This window comes from Thalassophryne amazonica, chromosome 1 (genome assembly GCF_902500255.1).
Source record: "Thalassophryne amazonica chromosome 1, fThaAma1.1, whole genome shotgun sequence".
NCBI classification, from domain to species: domain Eukaryota; kingdom Metazoa; phylum Chordata; class Actinopteri; order Batrachoidiformes; family Batrachoididae; genus Thalassophryne; species Thalassophryne amazonica.
The window spans coordinates 47,682,030-47,708,871 of record NC_047103.1 but is presented as its reverse complement, the minus strand read 5'-3'; the positions used below and the strand labels follow the sequence as shown (position 1 = coordinate 47,708,871).

The following is a 26,842-nucleotide window of genomic DNA, read 5'->3' as shown; positions in this document are numbered from 1 at the left end:
CTAACACCAACATTTTGGGAACCAGGTCTGACGCGATTAACGTGACTACATATTCTTATGTTAACCACTACCAGGTGTAGTTAGCATCTTCTTTAATAATTAAGTAAGTCCCCTTGGCTACTCCCTTGTTTTCACTCGGGGTCGCCACAGCAAATCCAAGGTGGATCTGCATGTTGAACTGGCAGACGTCTTATGCCGGCTGCCCTTCCTGATGCAACTCCACATTACATGGAGAAATGTGGCAGGGGTGGGGTTTGAACCGGGACTCTTCTGCCCTGAAACCGAGTGCACAAGTACTAATGTCTGTTACAAACCTACTACCCATCTGCGACTGTATATGTATTAGAAGTAAACAAGCGAGTAGCAGGGACACAATTCAGACATACTATGTTGCCGTCTTACCTGTCCTTGGAACTGCATGTTAACAGATGATACACATAAGTACACACACAATGATGCCCCAAAAATTTATATTTGGCAAAGGCAGACTTTTTAAAACGGTCCTTGATGTATATTTGTACAATGACATGGCCCCTCGAACGCAGCTACCATTTACATGTATGTCTGCTATCTTCTTGGAATTTTCCTGGGACATTCTTTTTCTTCAGTTACCAGGCTCCAGCTGTCCCATGGGGTAGCATAGTGTAGTCTGCTTACACACTATAAAGATACAAGATTGTCTAGGTACCCTTTGACTACTACTAAATACATACCAAGTATACAGTACACTAGCAAGAGTATTTAGAAGACAAGAGCAGACATCAAGCTCATTGACGCACTATTTTTATCTGTTATGTTGTGTGAGGTCCAGCCTTGGTGTTTTAGGGTGAAAATTGATTGATGTAAATAGACCCCAGCACAGAAATTAAATCTAAAGTTTTAGATATTCCAAGAACAGACCTGAGTGTTTGTTGTTGTCTTGGTGTGGGGAGATGATTACTCACTGGCAGCAGTGACGTTCGCCGGCACGCTGGCCAGGGCTCCTGCGGCCGTGCTGGCTATACACTGGTATCGACCCAAAGTCACATTGGAGAGTGCGCGGATCAGCAGGGTGCCAGGCCCCAGTTCCACACCCACATCGCCACCCACCACCTCTTGGTTGTTGAGGCGCCAGCTGATATTGGCAGTGGTGGGTTGGGCGCTGCAGCGTAAGGTCACACTGCCACCCAGCTTCTGCACCACTGACACAGGCTCTTCAGTGAACACGGGCACCTCATCTGTCACAGAAATAATCACACATAGCAGTCAGCAAAAATACCCAACGAGAGCGCTTCTTTTCTGTTCGGTAAACACGTCAAAAATCGCCTGCCAAGCAGTGTGGCTGGCACTGCGTTGACTTTTTTTTCTTGGATTTACTGTTGAAGTATTCTTCTTTGTGCGTTCAGGCTTGGTGGCTAATGTGGCTCTTGTAAAGTACCCACTTCTTAGTTCACTGAGTTTCAAAAAGACCTCACTCATGGAAAGCCAGGATATTTTGTCCTTGGCAAGATTTGCCAGGTATTTGGAAAAAAAAACCTGAGTCCAACTGCACTGGCATTAAGACCTGCCAACACATCGTAAATCAGAGGCATCAAACTGTGGCACTTTGAAAAAGTTTCCATTCCTCAAATCAGAGGATTTATTTCTTTTCACTGTTTTTTTTTTTCCACTATAACTATCAGGAGGCTAAGGACTGTGGCAATGACAATGTTACGAATTTTGAGAATGTTATTTTGGATTCTGAAAAACTCTTAGGCCATTTTTGGTAATTTGTCTTTTTTTATATATATATATATATGTGTGTGTGTGTGTGTGTGTGTGTGTGTGTGTGTGTGTGTGTATTAATTAAACATATCAAGAGACATTTAATGCCCCAGGTTTTAGGGAGCTTAAAATTTAGATTATAAATGTAAAGCTCGCAATAACAGCAAAAACAAAAAAACAAACACACACAAAAAAAACATCTACTTCTCAAATGTTCATCAGCACAGACAGAGCACATCAATAAGCATCTCATCATCAGCCATCATTTTACCATAATTCACAGACTGTTATATTTTAAACATAAAAGTCAATGTTACTCATGCAGGTGAGTACCATAAACAGCATATTTGCATATGTTGTTGCCACAATATATACAGATTCTGAACATAAAGTCGCCATCAAACAGCATTCTCAAGCAGTGGCTGTTATGGGGGAAATCATTTTAACTTCATGAAAATGCAAATTTGTGTCACTAAAATCTAATCAATTTACCTATTCCACCTAGGGTAACTATGGTGTAAGCACAAAGTGCCTAACATTTATTGCTAATGAGTCATAAAACATTCAGCAAACAATGGGATGCAGTGGTGCGACAAGCAGCATTACCCAGTGATACCAGACTGTGAGGTTATTAGAGCTACAATTTACTCACCTGAGACAGAGGCGCTGCTCTGCAGGCAGCACAGCAGTACTGCACCTACAGCACACAACACTGGAACCATTCTCTGTTTCATCCATGGAGTCCAGAAAGACATCTTCCATATACTACCCACTGAAACACACACACACAGGGGAAGGCGAGAGGGTCACTTACAGACTCACTACACAAAAAACAAAGCATTGACACATGCTGCTGCACAAAACATACACACACACATACGCACAAAGCAATGCACCAAATCGCCAACACTGGAAACACACATATAGCAAGAAGTCACAAAATCACAATATCGCAAAAGCAAGAAGTCTTACAATCATATTCTATGTACAGAAACAGGCAACTATTAAGGAGACATAAGGTGGTGCACGCTGTAGACCCACTCAAAAAAAAAAAAAATCTTCCTTTCATGCTGGCCCCCCATCTCAACCCACAACCCTCCCCCATCTGCACCCATCCAGCCTGTTCATCAAAGGGTCGCCCTCATTCTGCGGGCCGTAACTCGAGCCCTCCACCTTCCCGCTCAGGTGTAAACGATACAGGTAGAGGGTCCAAGGGGAGGAAAAAGAGGGAGGAGGGGGAGAAGAAACACAGCCTGCATTCAGCATTCAGGACAAAGAACAACTAATGAGAGGCTGGACTTTGGGGCAGGACAGCATATCGTGTGGGGACGAGAGATTCTTTTCTTCAGAACAGTTGGGAAAATGGACAAGTGACTCAAGAGAAAGCTTAATGTAAAGTACAGTCTACTAACATTTAATGTAGAGAGGGGAGCTGTTCTCACTCCCCTGTCGTTACTGCCAAGTTTTCCAAATTCTTTCCTGTCAGGTTAAACTAACAACTTCCCGTCAAGATGAGGAGGGTGGTCCTTCAAACTGAATCAATCTCTCTCTCTCTTTTCACTTTTTATACAAACAGCTGCAGTGACAAACTCATCTGATGCTGTTAATGTTACATTTGCTTAAAGCACAATTCTCATCTTGATCGGTGAGGAGAAAACAAAATTATCCTGGTTGTTTGGAGGAGTTGGTTGGTGTCAGCGTAGTGTTTGTGTTTTTATTTAAAGAATAAAAACTACAAAAATATCTTTTCATTTTAGAACAGGTACCAGCGAATGGCTTACCAGCCCAAAACAAGTCGTCGTGTTTTCTTGTGGAGCGCAGGAGTTCTCTTGCCTGGAGTTCAAATGACTTTTCCTGACTTGGTGAATGGTTTGTTAAAGTAATGCCCCGTTTACACTGGACTGAGACCTATATAAGACCTACAAGATCATGACATTTTGTCAGCGCTCACATGTCTTGGCTGGTCTCCACTGTGACCAAGCTTGCATTGCAACTTTTTAGTTGCAACCAACTAAATTGTGCGAGTGACAAATATGTCAATATTCACGATCATTAATGCAACTCCATGCAGAGTCCCCAACTGAGAGTCTATTATGACTCACAGGATCAGGTTGAGAGTGGGTTGAGACGTGAGAGTTTATCAAGACTGATTATGAGACCCATGTACAACCGCAATTCTAATGAAGTTGGGACGCTGTGTAAAATGTAAATAAAAAAGAATACAATGATTTGCAAATCCTCTTCAACCTATATTCAATTGAATACACCACAAAGACAAGATATTTAATGTTCAAACTGATAAACTTTATTGTTTTTATGCAAATATTTGCTCATTTTGAAACAGATACTGCAACACATTTCAAAAAAGTTGGGACAGTGGTTTGTTTACCACTGTGTTACATCATCTTTCCTTCTAACAACACTCAATAAGCGTTTGGGAACTGAGGACACTAATTGTTGAAGCTTTGTAGGTGAAATTCTTTCCCATTGTCGCTTGATGTACGACTTCAGTTGTTCAACAGTCTGGGGTCTCCGTTGTATTTTGTGCTTCATAATGCGTCACACATTTTCAATGGGTGACAGGACTGGAATGCAGGCAGGCCAGTCTAGTACCTGCACTCTTTTACTATGAAGCCACGCTGCTGTATCACGTGCAGAATGTGGCTTGGCATTGTCTTGCTGACATAAGCAGGGACGTCCCTGAAAAAGACGCTGCTTGGATGGCAGCATGTGTTGCTCCAAAACCTGGATGTACCTTTCAGCATTGATGGTGCCATCACAGATATGTAAGCTGCCCATGCCATGGGCACTAACACACCCCCATACCATCACAGACGCTGACTTTTGAACTTTGCGCTGGTAACAATCTGGATGGTCTTTTTCCTCTTTTGTCCGGAGGACAGAACATCCATGATTTCCAAAAACAATTTGAAATGTGGACTCATCAGACCACAGCGTACTTTTCCACTTTGGGTCTGCCCATTTCAAATGAGCACGGGGCCAGGGAAGGATGCGGTGTTTCTGGATGTTGTTGATGTATGGCTTTCACTTTGCATAGTAGAGTTTTAACTTGCACTTGTAGACGTAGCAACGAACTGTGTTAACTGACAATGTTTTTCTGAAATGTTCCTGAGCCCACACTTTGCATGGTAGAGTTTTAACTTGTACTTGTAGATGTAGTCACGAACTGTGTTAACTGACAATGGTTTTCTGAAATGTTCCTGAGCCCACGCGGTAAGATCCTTTACACAATGATGTTGGTTTTTAATGCAGTGCCGCCTGAGGGATCGAAGGTCACGGGCATTCAATGTTGGTTTCTGGCCTTGCCGCTTACGTGAAGAAAGTTCTCTAGATTCTCTGAATCTTCTGATTATATTATGGACTGTGGATGATGGAATCCCTAAATTCCTTGCAATTGAACATTGAGAAACATTGTTCTTAAACTGTTGGACTATTTTTTTTCATGCAGTTATTCACAAAGTGATGAGCCTCACCCCATCTTTGAACGGCTGAGCCTTTTGGGGATGCTCCGTTTATACCAAATCATGACACTCACCTGTTTCCAATAAGGTGTTCTTTGAGCATTCATCAACTTTCCCAGTCTTTTGTTGCCCCCGTCCCAACTTTGTGAAATGTGTTACAGGCATCCATTTCAAAACATAAAATAAAGTCTATCAGTTTGAACATTAAATATCTTGTCTTTGTGGTGTATTCAATTGAATACAGGTTGAAGAGGATTTTCAAATCATTGTATTCTGTTTTTATTTACATTTTACACAACGTCCCAACTTCATTGCAATTGGGGTTGTATCTGTTAACTGGTTACACAACTTGTGCGAGTGTTTTAAACAGTTCAATACACTTGCACACCTGTTGGAGACCGATGGGGAGTGATGGCGACCATGAGGGTCAAACATGGAGCCCCCATTGTGACCAGCCTGCAACCCCAGTGGAAGTGACAGTGAGCAGAGGCCATTTTTCGATCGCAACTCGGTCGTGGGCTCGGTGAAAATAGGGTCTTAATTAATATTGCCCCCCCCCCAAAGCACCACCACCACCAATTTCATCACCCATCATTATGTTTTCCTGTCAACACTGATATTCTAATTCATTTTACATCACCCAACCCCAACAGAACAAAACAGCTCCACCCAAAAAAAACAGGTATCATTAGTAAGTCCCTTTGGCTTCTCTCTTCTTTCCATTCAGGGTCACCACAGGAGATCTGAGATGGAGCTGCATGTTGATTTGATACACATTTTACCTCAGATGCCATTCCTGATGCAACACTGCATTACATGGAGAATGGGCAGGGGTGGTCTTGACCCAGGAGCCTTCTGCTCTGCATACAAGCACACCAACTGCTTGGCCACTATATTTAGGTTTAAGATGAATAAAAGTACCATTTTACTGTAATCGATGTGTTTTCAGATTCAATCTGGGGTACCATTTACTAGAACCACAGCTCCTATTTGTACATAAGCGCCAACAGTTTTGGGTGGCGTTTTTAGTTTGTTTAGTTTTTTGTTTGTTTTTTACCATCTGTGGCCATTAAACCCAAATTGACTGAGTCATTATTATGCACACAGTCAGCAACAACACTAGAAAACTGTTAAATGCAATAATGCATTTTTTAGTGAAATGTCTCACACACACACACACACACACACACACACACACACACACACACACACACACACAAAACCTGGGATTAAGTTGATCCCGTGGTCATCAATCACTATTTTGGCCAGAAAACCCCCAACACAGTATCAGCAGGAATCAGACTTTTCAGCGTAACTCTTCAAATGAGACACAGCAAGGAGTGTTGTTGTTGTTCTGTTTTTTTTTTTTTCACTCCTGCACCCTCGTTAAGACAGCTTGTGTTGTTTGAGCTACTTTTCATTTCTCTTCTTGATGATTTTGTTCCAACAAAGTTTGTAACCCACTTTACTTGTGTTGTTGTTGTTCTTTAAATATGTCCAAACCACTGAAATCTTTCTTCCACCTTATGTACTTGTGTTACAAGGCAGTATTTGAATAGAATTCCAAATATGAGCACTGGTATTGGTGCATGACTCGCTTCTATGCAAAAGAGGATGGCATGAATGCTTGCAGCAAATTGTTTAAATAAAATGGTATCTGCAATACACAACTGATCCACAATAGTTCACAAATGGTTCCTTAGGCCATATAAAAAAATGAAATATAAAAAACAAAAACAGAACAATAAAACATAAACGTCAAAAGAACTAACTTATGAGTATATGAATAATACAAAGAAAAAGATTTTTTAATGGCAATCTGTTCCAAATCAATAAGAAGAAGACAGAATTTAAACCACTCTTCGTCAAATATAACTACAACCCCAAATCAGAAAGTGTTGGGATGAAATGGAAAACGAAAATGCAAAAAAATGTTTCCATAATTATTTTGTCCCATTCTTGTATTATTGGATATGTTCTCAATATCAGTGAACCTGAGTATCAGAATACATATTCACTGTTTTATAGCACTGACTTTTTTTTAACCCTTAATGGTCAACTCACCACTTTGGTAGAGCATATTGATATGTTCTACATTCTATTGAAAAATGTGAGGATATTATACGGTTAATAATGCCAATCTTTATGGCAAAAAAGCCTAAAAGTGATTACAGGACCATCAAGGACCACAATGGTTGGAGTGGGTCAGACCGTAAGGGCTGGAAATGGTTTGACCACAGAAACGCCATTTACGGACATCGACCAGTGAACAACAGGAGGTAGGATGACCGCGAGTCAGCCATGGCTTTGTTGGAGGCGATGACAGAGGATGATAAGTGTTTTATAGTCTGTAGCCTGCTTGAAAACACTGTTTAACGTTACTTATCCCATTGGTGGAAGTGTGCTTTAACAAACAAGGATATTTTGAGTCTAAACTTGTGTTAAAGTAACATCACTGTCTCATGTATGCGGACACAGTGAGCTAGCTGATTGCTAACTAGCAAGCTAGCTAACTCCGTGCTCCACTTGAAAAGTATCAACTCCTGTCAAAAAAAAAAAAACTTAAAGTCAGCATGTCAACAAAGAATGTGTACATCTGACTAATTTAGTGCCATTACTGTGATTTATTTATTTTTTTTTTTTTATATGTCACCATTTCGTGTTGTGTTTGAAATAAAATCATCTGTTTTTGTTGAAAAATCCACTTCCATAAGCAAAGAGGGTTCGCCACCAGCTTCAACATCTACATCAATGTCCACCACCACACAACAACGTGTTATCACTTAAACTTCAGTCTATGTACAATCATCCCCCAAAGTTTGTTATCTTGGTCACTTTGCATAAAAGTCATGTTCTTTCAAATTATGCTCCAAATGGTATGATTTGTTGGCGAAATAGGTCTCCAAGCAGAACGTCTTTTCCTTGGTTGACCAAGACATGTTGGGGAAGACTATTGTTCCAATCCTCCTCCACAACATGGCTTGGTCAACACGCAAACACGGCAAAAGGATAAATAAAGAAGCTTCAAGACACAAAACACAACACAACACACAAGAAGAGGACACAAGAAGAGCCCACAGCAGGACAGCGCAAAGAATGGAACCTCTGACAGCATACCTTCCTCATCTAATGGGCCAAATGTCTAGTTATCTGGCACGTTTATTGAAAATGAGCAAACAGGCGAGCTGATGGAAACACAGCTGTTAACTAGGCAACTGCCACTAAACCCAACACCGCATCACTACGTGTTAATTATGTATGCAAACTGATGGTTATACTGAGAGATCACACACAAACTGTGTCATTCTGTCACCCATATGCTCAGCGTGGCCCATCAGCAGCAGGCAGGATCGGTTAACAAGCTACTGTGGAACCAAGAGTGAACATAGCTCAACCCTTGTGGCTTCTGTGGCCGGTGGCCGTATGGACACGACCCAGGACAGCTGTCCGTAAAAGACACCCACATCTGTATCTAACACCTGTCCCAAGTGTGAGAGTCGCTAACCGTAAACCACACTGGTTAGTCTGCCAACTGGAAACACAGCATGACACGCCAACATAGCCTGTAGACGTCTTACCTGGCCAGAATATTCTTGTTGACAGGTCATGCCAGAACTTTCACTCGGGAGGAGAGACGGAAACAGAAACGAAGCCATGTTATGAGAGGAGGATTAGAAGATCCCCCGTACATCATCACTCCCTAAAAACAGCTCCTCTGAGTCTGTCGTTCTGAGTCATTACTCAGCTGGGTCTTGTGTTTGCTTAACGGATACCCTGCCTCAAGATGAAAAGTTGCCTTGACATTTATGTACAACATTTTCCATCCATCCTTCCCAGAGAACTAACAGACACAGAGACAGAGGCCTCCTACGCTCTAGCGAGACTGATAAAAACCAGAGCATACAAACAGACAAGACCCCTAAATTAGGACGTGTGTGTGTCTGTGAGAGAAAGGTGTTGCATTGCAAACACCATTTTGGGACATAGCTTTGCGGTGTTCAAACAGATTTTCCCTGACAGTGTCGGGTGCAGTGCAACAGTGTCATTTTTAAGGTGCATCAAGGTTTCCAGCAGAACAAGAAGGGCACAACACTGTAGCGCACGCGCATGCATCATGTGGAGCTTTGCGAGTGCCATCTAGTCACTTGACAGAAGTTCATTGTGAATGTGCTAAGTAAAGACACCGAGGCCCCTGTTCTCCCAGGTCACTGCCGGTCCCATTGTCCATTGCCTCTGTGGATAAATTCATTTTGACAACCCTTTTAATTGGATAAAACCAGACTGGAGCCTCCTCCCTGAGCGCTCACATTCCATCTGCTTTCTGGCATGGAGAGGATACACGGGGGGAACGGTGGCTGCAACTGCGGTAGTGGTGGTGGAGGAGGGAAAGCGGGGTTGTAACTCGTTCTGAGGGGTGAACTGTTGAATATTTATCGCCTCCTCTTACTCTCCCTCCTCCCCGGTTTTACGTCTTTTTACACCCCTTTAGCACCCCCTCCTGTCGAGGCTCTCCAAACAACACAAAGCCCCCCCTTTAGATAAACACATGCGGTGTCAAGTGTGAGGAGTGCCGGGGGTTCAACTGCCCCGCTAGAGCCTGCGGCCTACAATGCCATTCTACATAGTTGCCATGCGGGAGGCCGGTTGCCCCTGGCGACGCTAACAGGCAGAACGCACCTTAATAGAGTGGAGAGTCATTGTAAAGCAGTGAGCCGGTGCACGGACAAAGACCCCGTGGACCCCTGGAGAAAGGGGAGACGCTACTCTGAAGGGTCCGGGGAAGAGCTGATGGGCCCTGCTCAATGACCGAAGAGAACCGGGGTGGGGGGGGGGTCCTCAGTGACCAAGAGGTTTGAGAGTAGTGTGTGCAGAGTTAGTGGAGGAGAGGGGTTCAATGCCTTCATGGATTGATGTGAGATGGGTGAAGGGGTTTATGGAGGCATTTGAAGAAGGTGGGGTCAGAAGGGGGGGGGGGGTAGATAGGTTGACTGAAAAAGCAGAACAGCGACTCAAATTAATAGAGAGGATGTCAACTGGCAGGCAAGCAGGAGGCGAGCACAGGGCCTCCTTAAAGAGAGGGTGTGTTTGAGAGCGTGTGTGTGAGCGAGCTGACGATTGTTGCACCATATTTTCCCCTCACTCTGTCAATCTGTTTGCTGGCCTCTTGGTCTGGCCTGGGTTTGTTCTGAATTAGAAAACAATCCGGAGTCTACTTGACAAAACAGCAAGACACCAGGCTTACTCTCAGACCATAATACGAGGAGAAAGCAACACTGCAGAAAGGAAAAAATGGGGGAATTTGGAGAGGTTCTATGCAATCTTGGCAAGCGTACAGTCAAATATACACTGCAAACCCAAATAAGTTAGCAGAACTCAACTCAAAAGTCAATTGTTCCCAGAACTTAAAAAAGTTTTGATTAAATGCTACTTGTACTTCATGATTACAATTAAATTATAGTGTCACTAAGTCTTTTCAGCTGCTTCCTTGTTTTTCATTTGGGGTCGCCAGCAGATGTGAGGTGGCTCTGTTATGTTGAGCTGCACAAGTTTTACGCCGCCGGATACCCTTCCTGACACAACTCCACATTACATGGAGGAATGTGGGATTTGAACCAGGAACCTACTGCACTGAAACCAAGCACACTAACCACTTGGCCACCACCCCTGTTAAAGGGTTCATTAAGTCACCTCAGATATTTTCATATATAATTACTTAATTCTTTTAAGTTGTGTTTAAGTTATGCTATGAAGTTTTGCTTACTTAATATATAATTAGTTCAAGTCAATCAAATATTCTGACCTTAATTTACTCAAAAAGCAAGACCATGTTACACAAACCTGAACTATTTAAGTAAGTAGAACATTTTCTTCAAACTTTGAGGATATACTACTTTTTTTTTTATTAATTTGAACATTAGGATTACAGTGTATGATCCAAAGGTCAAATACCATGAACACACACTTTCCTGTTGGACTTGGCTCAACCAAAGAAGTGAACTCTGCACTTATCAGCTGTAATTAATTCAACAGAAAAAAAGAACTAACCCTAATTTCAACTGGGCCACTATGACAAGAGGCTTTTCTCATGTCCGACTCTCACAGAGTCTCATCTTAGATATGAACCATTAGATATATTTAGGACACACACGCCAGACTACGAACACAGCAGCCAATTGGCAACTTGATTTTTTGTGCTTCTACGTGGTTGGCCCACAGGTCGGCTTGGGTGGTTGAGGAGGCAACAAGGTCCCAAACCTGACCTGCATTTTTGAGCAAGGGCTCCAGTGTGCTGCGTCATTAATGTGCTGTGCTGAGCACAAAGTTGTGTTCAGCGAATGGTGGAAGAAAAGTTGCTTTATAATCGAAATCACAAGTCTGAAAAGCAAGATCACACAAGAACTGGTGTGTTAATTTTAGGACAAGCTGAGGTCACTTTGAGTGACAATGAGTCTATGTTGGCTTCCAAGCACACACTAGTGAAATTATTATTATAGTGAAATTAAAACATTAGCACAGGTAGCACTAATTAGCTTGGTGATGTTCTTAACGGTTACTGAGGACATAATTTTTAACACCTGCCCTCAAGCCACCAGCCATGAAAACTACTGACCAGTCAGCAAAAATATGCATTAATAAAACACCCAAACCAAGGTTAGCCCGTTAGCTTTTGTTTGTCTGGTTAACTCCAAAATGGGGGCCGTGTTCAGGCTTCATTTGTCCCACCCAGGTCACACCAGTATTGCCCATGTTGCACCCTCTTTACCTGTTTATGGGTTAATTATGGGTTAATTGGGAGTTAGGTGCTGCCAAGATGGTGACATTTGGAGCAGCTCCATCTGATCTTCAAACCCACTGTCCAAAAAAAAATCTATGGGTGACGCCATGCAAGATTTGTCCACTAAGCTGTTGAATAGTCTGCACACACTACTGTCTCAAGACTGCACTCTCTTATTTATCCATACATCCATACATTTTCTATATCCGCTTATTCCAATTAAGGGGCATTGGGGGCTGGAACCTATCCCAGCAGACATAGGGTGTGAGGCGGGATACACCCTGAACAGGACGCCCGATAAGCAGGGCCACATTTAGAGACTTTGCACGTGACATCATAGGTCACGTGCAGGGAGTGCCGTGCACAGCCAAAAGCACAGCCAAAAGCCAAAAGTTAAGTTTAGCCGGTCACAATACACGTGGCTGTGTAAACAAGTCATCTCAACTCGTCTTTTCTGTTTTTTGCCATTTTTTCCCACTATTACACCATGTCAGAGACGTGGACAGAAGGAGAATGTCAGCAGGATTCCAGTGGACAGAGCGATGGCTATTGCCCCACAATCCCACAGCAGTGTACACAAAATTCAATAAAGCTAATGATGAACATTATCACTAAGGTAGGGTTAGATAAAAATGAAAAAGAACCCTTCATCATAAAAATGTTACTCATTTCATTACGGAAGCCACAACGGGACAACAACGACAAACAGCGAGACTCAGCTGAGTGTTGCTCCACAATCTCACAGACGCGAACACAAAATTCAGTAAAGTTAATGACGAACATTATTACTAAATAATATTATAAATATGTAAGTCTGCAATCCTCAATTAACTTATTAAGTCCTGAGTTTACTTACACGTGCGATGATAACAATGTCACTCCAGGTGCAGTCACCAAAGAAAACAACATGCCCGGTGCTGTGTATAAGCACCAAAACGGCAATTTTCTCTTTGTACCGCTATAATTCAGAACCAGAAAGATGCCTGGTATGTTCACTTACTCCACTATCAGGTTCAGACATGATGTTTATCTCTAAGCTTGTCCCACACTTTGCACTATGTACACTGTTTCGCGTGTAAATTATCCTGAAAGCACTGTGCATAACCGGCAGCATGGCGATGGGGAGTGGCCGGGTCATGTGACTGCAAGGGCTCTATAGACTGAAAAACGCATTTACATCCACACACCTACGATCAACTGAAAGTTTGAATTCACCTGACATGCACGTCTTTAGATGTGGGAGGAAGCCGGAGCACCCCGAGAGAAGCCACGCAAACACGGGAAGAACACGCAAACTCCACACAGAAAGGCAGCAGGTGGGAATTGATCCCATGACCTTCTTTCTGTAAGGCAACAGTGCTAACAGCTAAATCACTGTGCTGCCCATCATTTATTTATCTGAGATTTAATTACATTTTTATAAAAACATCATCAACACCTTGTCATGTCCGTGTGCAATGCTAATGTTAGCTCATGCAGCTAAGATGGTCAGCAATCTTCTGAAAAGTACAGTTGGCTATAACAGTAGTTTGTCAAATATATCTTTATAATGCCAATTTCAACTATCATGTCTCAAAAGTCATCATAAGGTTAACTGGCGATTCATCTACAGGAAACAGATTAGAAGTAGAGTTTCCTATCCAAAGTACTCCTAGGGTGTATCATTTTATCTGATGTTGGATCAAGACGTGTATTTCTCATCATGCTGCATATATAAATCTAGCCCATCAATACAGACTTGAATTTGTTAAAAATAAATAAATAAATCATTGCACCGAGAGGGAAAATGATCACAACAGCTTTTTACAACCTGAAAAATGTTCATGTTTACATCAGGCTACTGCTAGAATTTTTTTCTTCCTAAAACCATTTCTAAGAATCTGAAACACCAGCAATACAAAGTAAACAATATCATCTCCAAATAGAGAGAACTTAGAACACCAATGACTGGCCTACCAAAATACCACCAGACCACATCAACACAGCCAAGAAATTACAAATGAACATCTCTCCCATCTCAGCTAAGATCACTGCTCATCATTCTACCATAACAAATATACTGGACACAAACTGTATCCATGGCTCACTGGGCAAAAAATAAAAAACATCAATTTGCACCACACTTACATAAAAAAAAATTAAAAACCCTAAACAAGATGAGGCTTTCTGAAACACAGAACGTTTTGGAAGTCCCATTTCATCTGGTGCAAAGCACACACATGATTTGACAATAAGAACACAGCATGACGGTGGTTCCATTTGGAGTTTGGAGTCTTTGGGGATAGTGTTTCTCACTGCAGATTGCTGGAATTCCTGAATGACCTGTGTTAACAGACAGAGCCTCGAAGTCTGATTTTTAAGTAACATATCTTTTCAAATCAAACTGAAAACCCTGTCACTTCAACAGGTTTCCCCCAGATAATACTGATAAAACAGTTAATGTTGAAGACAAAAAGTCATTATTCAGATCCGGCCTGTGGGCAGCACGGGTACCACGCGTCGCTGCACCTACCACAATATAAAACCGCTTTGGGTTCTGGATGCAAACCACCCAGGCCGACAACTGGTCCATCGCTACCCCCTGAAAGTAACCATCTATCAGGTGAAATGTGGGTGTGTCCTCTGCATTTTCCACCCACTGTGGGCCTCAACACTAAAACACTTGCATTCTGGATCATGTGCAGAGAAATGCGCCACAACACCAAAATGGCAAAACTGATGTTCCCTCACAATCCAATTGCTACTCCTCCTTATTACTCAGACATCAATTAATTTTTTTTGTTCATATTTATTTGCCAATATCGATATTTTCCTGATACGGGAGCAACCGAAAGAAAAAGAAGAAGATCGTGCATCCCTACATCAACTCAAACAAAACTCAGGCTTTTGGAGTGACTGAGGCAAAGTCCTGATTTGAACCTCAGTGTGATGCTGTCACACAAGTTTTGAGGTATTCAAGTATTCAATATGAGTAAATTAGAGTCACTCTGAAAAGAACAGTGGGTCTAAATTCCACCACAGTAACGTGACACACCAAATATGTCAAGTTGTTTGTTGCTGATTAATGCAGCCCTAACCACGCACTATTGTCTCTGCAAAGGAGGCAATGTTTTTAGCCACATCTGTCTTAGTGACCAGGATACAGCTTTTACATGTAAGAATTGTTTCTATGACATAAAGAAAAAACAAAAGTTACATCACCTCCTCAATGCAGACAGAATTTCACCAATTACTTCAGCAGAAGCCTATAACTCCTTCAGAGATTTTGTTGGTGGCTTCCCTCACTCATCTTCCTCTTGCACGTTTGCTTTTTTGAGAACTGCCTACTCCATACACATGTACCATACTGTTTAAATTTCTCAATGATTGATTTAAATGAAAACATATTCAGTGACTTTGAAATGTTCATGTGTTCATCTCCTGACTTGTCTAAAGAAAACTGGCAGTAAAAGTGATGTTTTTATTTGTGTTATCCTAAAGAGTGCCAATACTAACCCAGTCCATTATTTTTGGTTTGATATTTTTATTTAATTTATATCATGTTGTAGATATTTCTTTTTTAATTTTAATATAGAGGGAATTGTTTTTGTTTGTTTTTGTTTTGTTTTTTAATTTGATGTCATAAAAAATTAGAAATGTATAAAAGCCAAAGAGTTACCACGTTTTTGCATGCCACTCTGCATCTCCACAAGATGTGAACAGAGTTCCGTGACAGTTAGGGCAGATGAGTCTATATAGACCCTGAGGCCCATTGGTGCTGGTGGATAAGTGTCTATGACTCCTCCAGAACACCAGTCCATAGCAGGTTACTTCCAAAGTAAGACTAGTACGGATTTACAGTTGGGTGAACTATGACAATGTCTTGTACAAGACAGCATGACTGAGAATCCAACCCAGGTCTAAATATTCATAGCCCAACTCCTATCCCACTGAGCTAGCCGCTCTGTATTCACGTCAACAAACCTGACACTAAATTTCAAAATTGATCCATAAACAGAGCAATATTTAATTAATACGAGGTCTGTGAGAAAAGAATCCGACCTTTTTATTTTATGCAAAAAATATATGGATTTGATTCATATGTTTTTACGTCAGCCAAGCTTGAACCTTCGTGCGCATGCGTGAGTTTTTCCACGCCTGTCAGTTGCGTCATTCGCCTGTGAGCAGGCTTTGAGTGAGCACTGCTCCATCCCTCTCGTCGTCGTTTCATTGCGAGGAAATGGCGGAATGATTTGGGCTTTTTTTCCATCAGAATTTTTTCAGAAACTGTTAGAGACAGGCAGCTGGAAACCATTCGAAAAATTTATCTGGCTCTCGGTGAAAATTTTACGGGCTTCACAGAGAATAAGGAGTGTTACTACAGCTTTAAGGACGACCCACAATGGTGCTCTGCACGCCGCGCTCCGAGCTGCCATCGAGAGGAAGAAAACACCACATCATTTCTAAACGGATGGCTGTGTGGAGCCGGGACCGTCATGTGCAATTTCTCTGGTTATCACAAGAGCTGGACATCAGCCATTTTCCGGCAGATTTCACTTTAACAAGAGATTTTGTCATGGAAAGTCGCGCGGAGGCTTCGCGCGTCACGACTGATTCGCGGATGGGGCGAGACAAAGGAACACCTCCGTTTCGGAGTGTTAGAGGACAAGTTGGGACATGTCCAGCTCTCCACAATTTCTCTTATACTCACTCGACTGGTAAGCACTGAAAACCGAGATAGGCATGTCCCAACTTGTCCTTTTTCACCGAAAGCCAGATAAATTTTTCGAATGGTTTCCAGCTGCCTGTCTCAAACAGTTTCTGAAAAAATTCTGACGGAAAAAAAAGCCCAAATCATTCCGCCATTTCCTCGCAATGAAACAACGACGAGAGGGGTGGAGCAGTGCTCACTGAAAGCCTGCCCGCAGGCGAATGACGCAACCGACAGGCGTGGAAAAACTCACGCATGCGCACGAAGGTTCAAGCTTGGCTGACGTAAAAACATATGAATCAAATCCATATATTTTTTGCATAAAATAAAAAGGTCGGATTCTTTTCTCACAGACCTCGTATTTTTTAGAATTTCTCGCACAAGAAAATATCACCCTTATCTGCATGTCAACTCTGTTCAGGATGGCGGCTTTGTGCCCACATTTGGAAGAGTTGCCAGCTAACAAAAACCCTGAACGCCTACCCCTGAAGTGCATCTCTAATCTTGTCACTGAAACGCTGCCAAATAGGTGGCAAGCATGAGAGTCCAAATCCTCCACTGGAGACATCACTGGTTCTCATGCCATGAAATTGCACATCAAAAGTATTTAAGCATCTCTAACAAGGTTTAGAATCCCCCCTCCCACACACACACACACATAACACACACACTTCACAAAGTATTAACAAGCTATATGCCTATCCAAACCCTCATTCACTCCCCCGTCCCCCAAACTAACACTAACGAGCTACAGGGCACTTTAAGGATTAAGCAGCTGAATTTGGATGGACTCACAACAAAAAAGAAGGGGGTGTCCTAATCAATTAGGCACCACCGCATTAGCATAATTTAGATAACGAAGCAGAATTAACCACAGTGAGCTAATTACAGTGCCATGCTGAATACATTCACCAGCATTTCTCTGCTTGCCTCGGGATGCCGGGTTGCCTACCACAGCCATGGGAACAGGATCATTTTGCCTCCATTGGGGAGTCTAAGCCAGATCCCCATAAGTATGCATCATCAGACCATCACATCTGCAAACAAAAGGTTGTCATGTATATGCACGACATCAAAAAAGACTCCCCACGGGTGCACACGCTTCTCCAGAGAGACTCTGGACTGAGCCGGCTCAGTTATGACAAGCATTTATAGACTACATAGTCAATGTACGCTTTACATAAATGTGTTGTCAGACATGCACCTAATCATTCCCACGTAAAATAACTAAGAACCGCCATTTAACAACGCTCATCACATTTCCACACACGAGCGCTTAGAAACTTCATTTAACCACAGCGGTTCTTTCCCTGCCTGCGAGACACAAACTTGATGACACATAAGCAAGCAATCACACAAACTCTTATTACATGGTAAAAGTATACTCACAGAAGCACATAAATATGCAGACCGCAGGAAGTTTGTCACATGCCAAATGTCAGCGTGTCAACGGGCCTCCATTTATCTCTCTGGCCTGGGAGACAAACGCCAGAGCGCGCCACAGCATTCGTGCATGCTAATATAGGCTTTCTTAGCTGAGCGTGTACAGTATGCAACCTACTCCCTGTGTGTTCCCCCATCACAGGGAGGGGGAGAGACAGGAGGGACCTGAAGGGGAGAACCCCCCCCCCCCCCCACACACACACACACACACATCCACAGCCCTGGATGCAGGCTCATGCATCAGAGTGAATGGAACCAATTATAAATCAAGAGCAATTTCTTCCCATTATTCAGCAGGGGGGGAGAGAGAGAGAGAGAGACAGAGCGAGAGAGAGAGAGAGAGAGAGAGAGAGAGAGAGAGAGAGAGAGAGCGAGAGAGAGAGAGATGCTGCCCGGCTCCTCAATTCTCTGTGGGAGATGAAGGAAGGAAGAGGAAGGGAGGGAAAGACTGAAATGTTATATTAAAAACAGATACGGAGAAGGCATTAGTTAGTAAACTGAGATAAGACAGAGCAAGCCAGGGAGAAAGGTGGGGGGGCATGAGGAAATGGAGAAAGGCTGTAAAGACAATCAAAATGGGGGGGGGGGGGGGGGGGGGGGATTATAGAAAAAACAGACACGAGTAAGAAAATAAGGCTGAGGCAAGAAAATGAAGAGAAGAAACACATGCAGTAAGGGCGTGGAGCATCAACTGTGGAGGAGACGGAGAAACCCAAAGACTGGTTACACGGCTATAAGCTGCTGGTCTCAAAACGATTCTTAAGAGGAGAAACAGCTGGAGGAGGTTTGTTTCAAACAGAGAGCTCAGTTTCAGAAGCTGGATTAGTGTGTCAGAGAGAGAGAGACAGAGAGAGAGAGACGCTGAGAGAGAGATGTTAAAGCAGAGCCGCCATTTGTCCTGTCACTCAAAGCCAAGAACGTGCACCAGCCTAAGACCAAAAGCAAAATAGTAAAAAAAAATAAAAAATAACAAAATAAATCAAACCTCACATGCGAGTGCACAGTTGGACAGCAGACAGTGGAGTTGTGCTGATGGAAAATTCCAACAGTGATAACCTCAGGGGCCCCGAATCTCACTAATCTGGTGCCCATTGATTTATTCTGTTGAATCATGTCTTCTGCTGCCAGTTGAACATTCTTCAATGATGAGCTTTTGTCCCTGTGAGGCAATAGTTTTAATGCCTTGGAACTCAAACCAGTTGTTTCTGGTTTATTAGCCAATACTGAAGAACTGTGTATATTTGAGTGTAAAATGATCACATATCAGAACAAACAGAATTTAAATAATCCTATATACGAGGATGCCCTGAGGCCCGTGGGTGCAGGTACTTATCTCCGGATTCCACAGCATAAAGCAGATGAGAGTTTAGGACTCCCCCTGGATGAGGCCCCAGTCCAACGCAGGTTAGTTCCCCAGACAAGGACAGCGCCCATTTCCTCAAGATGTTCCAATCCACATACTTTAAGTTCTGATTCAATTCTGATACATACGTGCTTGTGATAAAAAACAAAAAACAAAACTGCAATCTCAGACAATTATTTTTGTGATTCTACTAAAAACAAATTGCTGAATAATTATGCTGCACTCTCCCAAAGGAGGATTTATGTAGGTACAGAAAACTGATCCCAACCACAGGTATCATCAAGTAAGCACATGTGCGTTTGTCCTGCGTGTGCACACCCCCCCCCCCCCCCCCCCCCCGGCAACGCAAGGCAAACATAAAACAAATTAATTGAACACTGGTGTCAAGTGTTTTACAGCATTTTTTGTGAAACGTATTTCTGCATAAACATGAAACTGATTTTACCATAATTGACAGACAGTAATGATCAGTAAAACATCCTCTGTGCACGGTGCAAAAAAGTGAAGAATTGATGTTCATCTGTTTTTATCTTGAATGATATTTATTTTCTCTGTCAAGCAGTGACATCTATAATTAAACCTTTTCACACAGAGAGCTGCAGCACGGTGCATAACACCTTTGAAAATAATGGAATTTAGAGTGAAGCGCAAACATATTTTTAAGGTTATTTTTAAATTCCCCACCCTGGTGATAAGGGATGGGTATTGATAAGATTTTATCGATATCATTATCGATTCTGCTTACCGATCAGATTCCTTATAGATTCCCTTATTGATACCTCTTGTGAATTTTCTGTGTACTAAAAGTAAGCTTTATAAGTTTTCTATGTCAACAACATTTTTTTTTGAGTCTTAAAGTAAATAAATATGAAATTGGCCACTGGATCCTTAACCTCTGGACATAAATCAAAATAAACAAAATGTGTAGTTTTTGTCAAAAGCATTTCTTTTCAAACATTTTGGCATGAATGTCTCTCCATACCTCTGAGCTGAGCTCAGGCGGCTGCTGCACGTCAGTACAGGACGTCTCATTTTGGGAGGAAAAAAACATTTGATCAACTGCAGTTTGTTTGTATTACAACGTTTGGAAAGAGGTGTTATTTGATTTAAACAGTGTTTTGCTTTGAAATTATTAATTCCGCCTGGACTCTATCATTCTAACTTGACTCGGCAGAGAGTCGCACAGCGTTTGGAGCTGTGTGAACAGAACGGAGGACGATTCTTGTTTCTTTCTCACAACAAGACAGGAGTCCCAGTTAGTGACTGTAATCCGCATAAAAGTGACTCATGATTGACATATTCAGGGATGAAAGTGATGAAAAACAAAAAAAGCTGAAACCCAAAATTATCCCCAACACCACCCGCACAAAAATGTTTGAAATCTAGGAGCTCTGAAATGCAATCTGAGACTACTGCAGACAATAAACTGCAGTGAGTGCAGCATCCATTTTGGTGAGGAACCCCCCCAACTTTCCTTATTCAGATTCATTCCAGTAGTATTCTGCTCTTACTAGGATGCAGCAGTTTTCTAGCTTGGCAGATAGTTCTGGAGGAAATCACTGAAGAAATTAACAAACTGAAAATATGGTTTGAAAGAAACAAACTGTCATTAAACTTAAATAAGACAGGGATGAAGTGAATGTGTAAGAGTCACTCTGTGTTCACAGGAAACAGTTATTTATTTCTACATTTATTTATTTATGTTCATTGTTACTTGGTTTTATATTTTGTTGTTTTTGTACTCAGGTTTTTTGTCTTTTTCTCTAAAATTGTATTGTAGCATTATTAGTTATTATTACTATTATTGTTGTTGCTGTTATTATTATTAATACATAAACAAAAATAAATTTAAAAAACATTACAATTTGTAATACATTTGACTCTTTTACAACAACAAATGCTGAGCCATTAATTATTATACAGAAAACAAATGCACACAAACGTGCTGAGATGTGAACATCTTAATGCTAACTTTAACATTGAAAATGCCATAGACATGCTAACGCGTTAGCATCAGTCCCGCTTTTATGTTATAAAATACATCTATCAACTGATTCAGAAGACCATAACAGGTCGGTTTAACATAAAAAAAGGTAAATATTACTCACAGACATATGCTCTTTGGGGGTTTAGCGGGGAAAAATTAAGATAAAGGGAAATAAAACAAAGAACCAATGAAGCAGCGGGTCGGATCAATGTTTCATTGCTTCAAGCTTCAAAGAAGAGCTGCACTGCAGAAACGGTTGATTACAGACCCTGCAGGGGTTCTGTAATCAACGTGACATGATCATTTTCCCGACAAACACCCCTAAAAACAACAGCTGCTCTGAAGGACCGATAAGGGAATCGTTAAGCAAAAAGGCTATTGATGTCTGTGGATCGAATCATTTCTTAACAATACCCGAAAAGAACCGGTTCTCGATTCCCAACCCTACTGGTGATTCAAAAGCAAAGTAGGCTCACCACATCATGCATTCATTTGATGGCATGGCGAGGGCCTAGATCGGTCCTGCCCCTCTGATATCTAAGAAGTGAATTACACCAGTATCAAACATGCCACCAATTTTGGACTCATCTCTACTGTTTACAGCTGGGTGGACTGAGATAATAAAAGGAAAGAAACATGTAGCATGAGTGGGATTTGAATTTAAGTCTACAGACAGGCAGGCCAGCTCATTATCCACCAAGCTACCTCCACTAATCTATATTATAATAGCCAAGTGACTTCTGTGTGCGTGTGTGTATGCATGTGTATGGCTTTGATCACACAGAAACCGGGGAGAGCTGACATTTGCCGTTTGGTATGCTTATGTATTTTGGGTCAAGGATGAATGCTACAAAAATGGAAAGTTGATAGGACAAATATTTTTGGAGAAATTAGCAATTTTAGCTAACCAGTAAATGATGGATGTTGTGCTACAATGCATCATGGGAGTTTGGGGTTTTGAGGTTTTAAATGTTGTTATTGTGGTTCACGTTAAACAGTGTTGTTAATGTTATTGATTTATTCTGCTTTTGTAGTTCAATTGATTTAGTCAGCTTAGTAAGTTACTTTAGTTTTGTTGCTGGTACCATAAGTGTGAAATGTTTGCGTTTGATGTCTTCTGACACCATCTCTGTGTCTAAAATTAAAAACACCTCCTTGCGGCAGAATGAGGAAAAGACAAAAAGCTATGCGTGCGTGCAACTTCGATCACGGAGAAACTGAAGACAGCTGACAACTGCCATTTGGTTCGCTTATGTATTTTGGGTCAAGGATCAACGGCACCAAAATGGAACGATGATTGGACTAATATTTTTGGAGAAACTATGGATATTAGCTAAAGTTGTTAACTACATTCTGGACTCACATGCCATTCCAGCAGGGGGCAATAAATCATCTTTATATTAAAAGGGTGAGTGTGTGCATGCTTTTATTTAGCAAGTTCAATGTAAGTACATAATATAATTGTACATTTGTTAAAAAAAAATACATGGATGACACAAGAAAGTGAAAACACTTATTTCCATTGTGGTCCATTTAAAAATCAAATGACAAAATAGAAGTAATAATAATAACAAAGATAATAATAATAATGACAATATTAATAATGTGCATATGATAACAAGAACCTAAACATTTAATAAACACATTAAGACAGTAAATTAACATTAAAAATTACGTAATTAACAGGAAATAAAAGAGTTGAGTTCTTCTTTTAAAAATCATTGAGGTCTAAGGGCTAAGGTTCTAAAAACATTCTGGACTCACACACCATTCCAACTCATTATAGAAACTTTGCATAATTTATTACCGACCTTTGAAAAATGTCAGCTACCTATTTTATAAACACTACCCAATCTAGAGCCTGTGGATCCCCACAGGCAACATGCTAGTATAACAATAATCAACTTTGGAAATTTATACTCTACATGGCTCGATCTAGTCGTCTATCGCACAAAAGAAATAAATGGGAGAAAGTGGGCCATTTTCATCAAAGTGCACAATCACTTTCAATTGACTGTAATAAAGGTGATGAAGAAAGCACTGTGGTAACAGGGTAAAAACAAAAAGAGAGGGAGGACAAAGAGAGGGAGGACAGAGAGAGAGAGAGAGAGAGAGAGAGAGAGAGAGAAAGAGAGAGAGAGAGAGAGAGAGAAGAGAGAGAGAGAGAGAGAGAGGAAACAATGAGGGACACAAAGCGACTGTGAAAGTGAAGTAACCAAGGGTTATAGATACACTGATACTTGTCACCGGGACATTTTAAAACAAGTGAATCCTGCAAAGTGAGGGAGCGAAGCGATTGAGGCAGGGGGAGGGCCCCTCTCAAGAAAAAAACATTTTGAAATTTCTAACTTGTAATGATAATATTTGGTGCACTTTTACACATAAAATGTACTGAAATGCAAATTTGGAATGTGGTTAATTTTCACTGTAATAATAAATATCTCTGATATTGTATGATATGGTTGTACCGTTACACTTGGTGTTGTTTTTCCACTTTTTGAAAATAAAGAATAAAAAAAAACCTTAACATATAACCAAGACAAATTATACTGTGAAAACAAAGAAAAATTAGCAGCAATTAATGAAATTGTCAGTTGATCTGTGGTTGTTTTGTACTGTATAACTAGTCACTAATGACTGTAATATTACTTGCTTGAGAAGCCAAAAGAAAATTAGCTTTAATGTTAGTATTGTGCTACAATTTATTTTTCCAGTAGATGTCAGTATGACGATAAAAGAAGATGACCCATCCATATAATGAAGCATTTAGTGGCTTCTACGTAAAACAACTCTTAAAGATTTAGTAAATTTTTGGGCAGCAAGCCTGTTTCTGCAGCAGCAACAGTCATCTTTCCATGATTTAATCCCCTACCGCCTGCCTCATTTGGCTTGTCAGTATCTCACAAATAAAAAGTGAAATTTCCCATTGATGGGATATACAGGCTTAGAAACTAGCATATCAATATCAGAATTTTGGTATGGACTTGATACCAAAGTGTTGGTTTTCATGACCTCCCTAGTCAAAACCTTCAGGCCTTCACTTTACTCATTTGTTATAATAATTAAAATTTGGATTTGCACATGCAAAAGCACATGCTTTTTCATCCACCAATGGGATGAGTTTCTTCTGGTTTTTGAACTTCAGGTGTGGGTCCTGCAGTTAAACTCTGCTAATCCCAAATGTTTGGTCCTGTTAACGCATTTCTTCCCTTCTCCAGTTAACAAAAAAACTTTTATCTTCACAGACGACACACCACTTCATCCTGCATCCTTCATCATTCTCTTTTGCTCCATTCGCTTCTTTTTGGTCAACAACACTTGCCATCATCCACTACTCATTCACTGTTACTTTTCACACACTAAATGGCCACCAATTACCATGTGATGGCGACCCCGTTCAGACTGGGGTTTGCAATGTGGTTTAAGCAGCATATGGCTGTATCCTGCTTAATCTGGATGTTTTTTTTTTTTCTGAACATGAGCGGCGCAAATCTGACTTAAGCCGGATTCTTTTCAACCCACCTCTCGGACATGGGTTGAGCTGGATTTGAGTGGCATTCACTGCAGTCTGAACTCAAATGTGGCTTGAATCAGGCTAGCTCCGGGACATGAAGTCAAATTACGTCTGTGCACCCTGTGTCTTCTCCAGTAAAGCGCTCAGTAACAAACTTCTTTCTCTGCGGTGCCACTACACAGAAACGCATATACATGCAGGCACGCATGCGCACACATGCACACACGCACTTGTTCGGATGTCACTGTCAGAAAACTATCACAGCAAAATTGGTCATCTGCAGTGACAGACTGCAGATTGATGATGAGAGTTTATAAAGTTAACTTTTTGTGTGAATATAAATTAATTCCTTTCTGAAATATCACACAAATTCAAGTTTACCCATTTGAAGCAGTCGACTCTCTGCAGTTAAACAGTCCATCAAGCTGTTCTTTATTCCTCATTGGGAAAGATAAAACACCAAGTTGTCCTCCTTGCACACGCGCATGACTTGAATTCGGATGTGTGTGTGTACACTGAAAAAAGAAGCAACTTAAAAAAGTGTTACAACTGGTAAAACCTGAATGAATTAAGTGGTTGGAACTTAAGTTTGTAAGTTACAGTTGATCTGGGGTTGATCTAACTTACAAACTTTTAAGATTAGGCTTAAAACTTTCCTTTTTGCTAAAGCTTATAGTTAGGGCTGGATCAGGTGACCCTGAACCATCCCTTAGTTATGCTGCTATAGACGTAGACTGCTGGGGGGTTCCCATGATGCACTGTTTCTTTCTCTTTTTGCTCTGTATGCACCACTCTGCATTTAATCATTAGTGATCGATTTCTGCTCCCCTCCACAGCATGTCTTTTTCCTGGTTCTCTCCCTCAGCCCCAACCAGTCCCAGCAGAAGACTGCCCCTCCCTGAGCCTGGTTCTGCTGGAGGTTTCTTCCTGTTAAAAGGGAGTTTTTCCTTGGCCTTGTATGGCCTTGCCTTACAATATAAAGCCCCTTGGGGCAACTGTTTGTTGTGATTTGGCGCTATATATAAAAAAAAAAATGATTGATTGAATTGAAACTTAAGTTCAAACAACTTAATTCAGTCAGGTTTTGACAATTGGAACGCTTTTTAAATTGGTTCAACTATTCTCTTTTTTCAGTGAAAGGACCGTGACGTCAAACTATGTCTGTGCACCCAGTGTCTTCTCCCATAAAGCCTCTGTAAAGCAGTTTCTTTTTTGGTGTGCACAGAGTTCTTCCCGATGCAGTTTTCCCCACAAAATCTGTATCTGTGCAAACTAAGAGGTAGATTAAAAAAAGAAAAAAATCTGCATCTGCATAATTTGACACAACCTCAAAAATCTGGAGTCTGTACCTATACATGGAAAGTCGCTCTGGAAATCCAGGGGCAAATTGAAGATTTTGCTTGATGCATTTGTGAATGAACCTTCCCTCGAGGGGTCTGGTCTCAAAATTTTGAATATTTAGGTACAATTTCCTGTATTTTGGTGCATATTTCACCATAAAATGCAACCACAGAGAAAAGACACTTTATAACCTGTTTTTATTAATTTGAACTTGTATTGTATAATGTTGAATGTGAGGAAAAGAGCGTACTGAGATTATTACCCCGTACCAGATTTGTATATTTGCTATCTACAGGCTCATTGTGTTGACATTACAGTAAACAATCTTGTGATTGGTATTTACGGATATACTCTATGGATTTATTACTTAAAATGGACACGAGTGATAAACTGTGGAAAACCAGGTAAGTCGGAATTTTGTCACAATGTCCAGGAATAAGGCTCGAGTCAGAGAAGTCTCTGGGATAGAATTTACCAGTTTATTGTTAGGTATTCATTTCCAAT

At 41.2% G+C, this 26,842-nt stretch overlaps 1 protein-coding gene across 2 annotated transcripts in view; it reads right to left on the bottom strand.

Moving 5' to 3' along the window:
* Positions 1-26,842, bottom strand: part of boc (BOC cell adhesion associated, oncogene regulated) — a 72,546-nt gene that overhangs the window by 33,480 nt on the left and 12,224 nt on the right. The window contains exons 1-3 of one of the 2 annotated variants that reach the window (XM_034169347.1): positions 18,080-18,260; positions 2,396-2,515; positions 945-1,217 (exon numbers count right to left, since the gene is read on the bottom strand). In XM_034169347.1, coding sequence (XP_034025238.1) covers positions 945-1,217; positions 2,396-2,515; positions 18,080-18,089 — 403 coding nt within the window. In that variant the 5' untranslated portion in view covers positions 18,090-18,260. Of the gene's footprint in view, positions 1-944; positions 1,218-2,395; positions 2,516-18,079; positions 18,261-26,842 lie in introns of those variants that run through there. The other variant, XM_034169354.1, reaches the window with a different exon arrangement.